Here is a 2980-nt window from a genome sequence, read left to right on the forward strand (position 1 = left end):
GTGCTGTATTTGTAGGCAGAGGAGGCCTATCCAGTAGATCAGGAGAACCAGGCGAACACTCTTGTATCTGTGGCCCCCCTCAACCCCCCTCCAGAAACCCAGGAGAAACCCAGTGTAAACGGAGAGTCCCCTGAGGCAGCCAAGACCCAGCCTCTCCCTCCCACCAACGGCCACTCCACCGCCAAGACAGCAGACACCGAACTGTGAAATAGTCTATAAAAGCCGATTTCAGCCCAGGAACTACCCCCACAAACACACCCAATCCACACACATGCCTATGAAAACTCACCTCCTTTTCTGAATCCACTCCTGCTTAACCACACAGCAAAGTGGACACCAGGGACTAGAACAATCCCCTACATCAACACTCCTCTTGTTATGGTCCCCTTGCCTCCTCCTTTGGCGATGTGCCTCAACAAACATCGGGAAAACTAGCCTGATGATGACGACGATGGTGATGATGATTGATGTCGATGATGACGAAGGCTCAGTCCCTGGGTTGTTGACTCCAGTCAGGCTGGAGACGAGGGACAGGAGATGGGCAGTTCTGGGTGGGAAGAAAGTGAATTCTAGCATTAATCAGCACTGGTTCCCATGACGACTGCAACCCCTGGAGTCACAGCCGTGTGCTGTCAACACCCAGCAGGGTCTCTGCTTGTCGTCAGGTTTAAAGCTTCAACCAAATCCTCCACTCAAAAATACAGTATAAGCACATAAATGAAGTTGACAGACAGAGAGGAAGCGAATCACACTGCCTTGAAATCTGTTTACAAAGTCGTCAGAGAGAAAATCCACTGGGCTCTCATTTTGTTTGTCTGATTGAATTATTGCTTGTGTAGGTGTGCGAATGCGTGTGTGTGCTGCTGTCAAATCCCGCACGTGTGTGTTAACATATACTTGTATTTGTACTGTGCATGGACTGTATATATCTATACATGCATCTCAGCTTTTCACGCTTACTGTATGTACTGTATGCATGTTTGATGAGGAGTGATAGAGTCCAGCGCTGAGTTTGAATGTGCATGTGACATTAGCCATGAAAAGTGTACAGTTTTGTAAAATGAGCTGACAAAGCAATTGCTCACCGAGTTACAGGCGTGATGATGAGGAGGAAGGAGAAATTTTTTTTTAAAGACGAGTGGCCGTGAGGAATTCTCCAATCTGCTACTGCAAACCAAAGTGAGATCCATCACAAAGGCTCACGGGCTTCTTTACAGTGGCTTCATGGTCACTGCTGAAAATCATGAGACTGACATATCTGACCAGCAGATACATAAAGGCCTCAGCCTTTAACCATCAGCTCTGTCCATCCATTTGTCAGTCTTTTTTCTATATACTGTATAAGCTCTTTTTACTATCAGTATTCTATTGCGCAGTGTGTATAGTATGGTGACTTTTTTGTCTTGTTTTTATTCTGTGTACACACACTTGCTATTTTCATTTTATGTGCCAAAGAATTTCATTTCATAACTTCTACTAAAATATGTACTTTGTGGCACCTTTACAATGTTTGATCCAGGTAATACGATACAAAAAGATGCTCAAGGGCCATGACTGTTAGAAAGATGCATTTAGTGGCCAAAATGTGATTTTTCTGTTTTCTTTTTTTAGCCTTTACCTTCAGATGACATCAGTTTTTATTGACATACCAGAGAAAATTTTATTTTTTTTGCCAAACAGGAACAAAGAAAAGTATTCAGTTATATAAATGGGATGTCTTAAATTGATTCTTCCTTTCAGTTCATTTTGTATCTTTTCATTTCTAACATTCCAGCGTGACTGTTTCATTTTACTAGCACCCTGTAGTTTAAATTGGATTTAACATGAAAAAATAAAAAGCAAGAAAATAAACAACTTTTTATGAATTGTCATGTTTTCAGCCTCGTTTTATTTAAAAAGAAAACATCAATCATGAGAGTCAGCGGAAAGAGTAATGGGGTGTCTAACCTCAGAGATGGTACGGTACATAGACACACAAAGGCGCATGCACTTACACATATGCAAACACATACATCAGTCTGTGCTCTAATACACTTGGAATTTAATCCCACACAGCCCATAAGGTCACACATCAGCTGGTTTTCATAAGCAGTAGTAATGACATCACATCACGCTGTTTTGTCTTTCACAGTTTGGGTGGGGCAGTGAAAACATCCCCCAGCTGTCTTTGCTAAATGTTCAGGACATGCTCATGAGCACCATGTCAGTCCAGGGTCTACTCACTATCCATCATTATGTTCATATATGTATTTTTAATTCAGTTTCTGTCACCATCCACTGTAGGCACAGTGTCACAAGTTTACTTCCCGTCCGTTCACACCCCGTCTTTCATCACAAGATCGAGCCTAATGTGAATTCCTACCCTGCCCTGTCCCCTTCCACGCCCTGTGGGGAAATTAGTTCCTCAAGGCCATTTAGCAGCACTGTGAAACAGTCCTGCTGTCACTATATGCCACAACCGTAAAGAAGCACATACCATAGACATAAATATATTAGGTTAAATGTCGACATCTACAACCTGAGACTGGCCAATTGCTGCACACTTCAAATTTAAAAGGTGTAAATCCCTGTGCACATGAACATTACTGTGTGCACACTCATGCAGGCTCGTTATTTGCAACTTATTTGACCTTGAACCCTGTGATGTGATTCCTCAGCTCAGATCATCTTACTTTACACTGCAAACAGATTAAAACCAACAGCCATGTGAGAATATTGAGTTCACCTCTGTTTTAACTGTCTGCTCCATGTTTACTCATTCCTCTGGCTCTCCCTTAAAGGTTAGCTTCACTCAAATGGCACAAAAACATCCATATTTTCCCACTTACCTTGTATATGCAGATTTATTTGCTCTGGTTTCCAGATCTCTGGCTTTTTTGCAAAAATGAACAGCAACATCTCCTTCTCTGTCCCTGGATTATTGAGAAACCTTTCATTTGAACTACTCTCTAATGAAGACACAGTAAAGTAGCTGACAGAG

At 42.2% G+C, this 2980-nt stretch overlaps 1 protein-coding gene across 1 annotated transcript in view; it reads left to right on the forward strand.

Annotated features, from left to right (window-relative positions):
• cd34 (CD34 molecule) overlaps positions 1-1869 on the forward strand; it is a 33474-nt gene extending 31605 nt beyond the window's left edge. The window contains exon 9 of the mRNA XM_071477241.1: positions 16-1869. Coding sequence (XP_071333342.1) covers positions 16-207 — 192 coding nt within the window. The 3' untranslated portion in view covers positions 208-1869. The remainder of the gene's footprint in view (positions 1-15) is intronic.
• The last annotated feature ends 1111 nt before the right edge of the window (positions 1870-2980 follow it).

This window comes from Trachinotus anak, unplaced genomic scaffold (assembly GCF_046630095.1).
Source record: "Trachinotus anak isolate AG129_WGS33_773 ecotype Australia unplaced genomic scaffold, CSIRO_AGI_Tana_v1 ptg000004l, whole genome shotgun sequence".
NCBI lineage: Eukaryota > Metazoa > Chordata > Actinopteri > Carangiformes > Carangidae > Trachinotus > Trachinotus anak.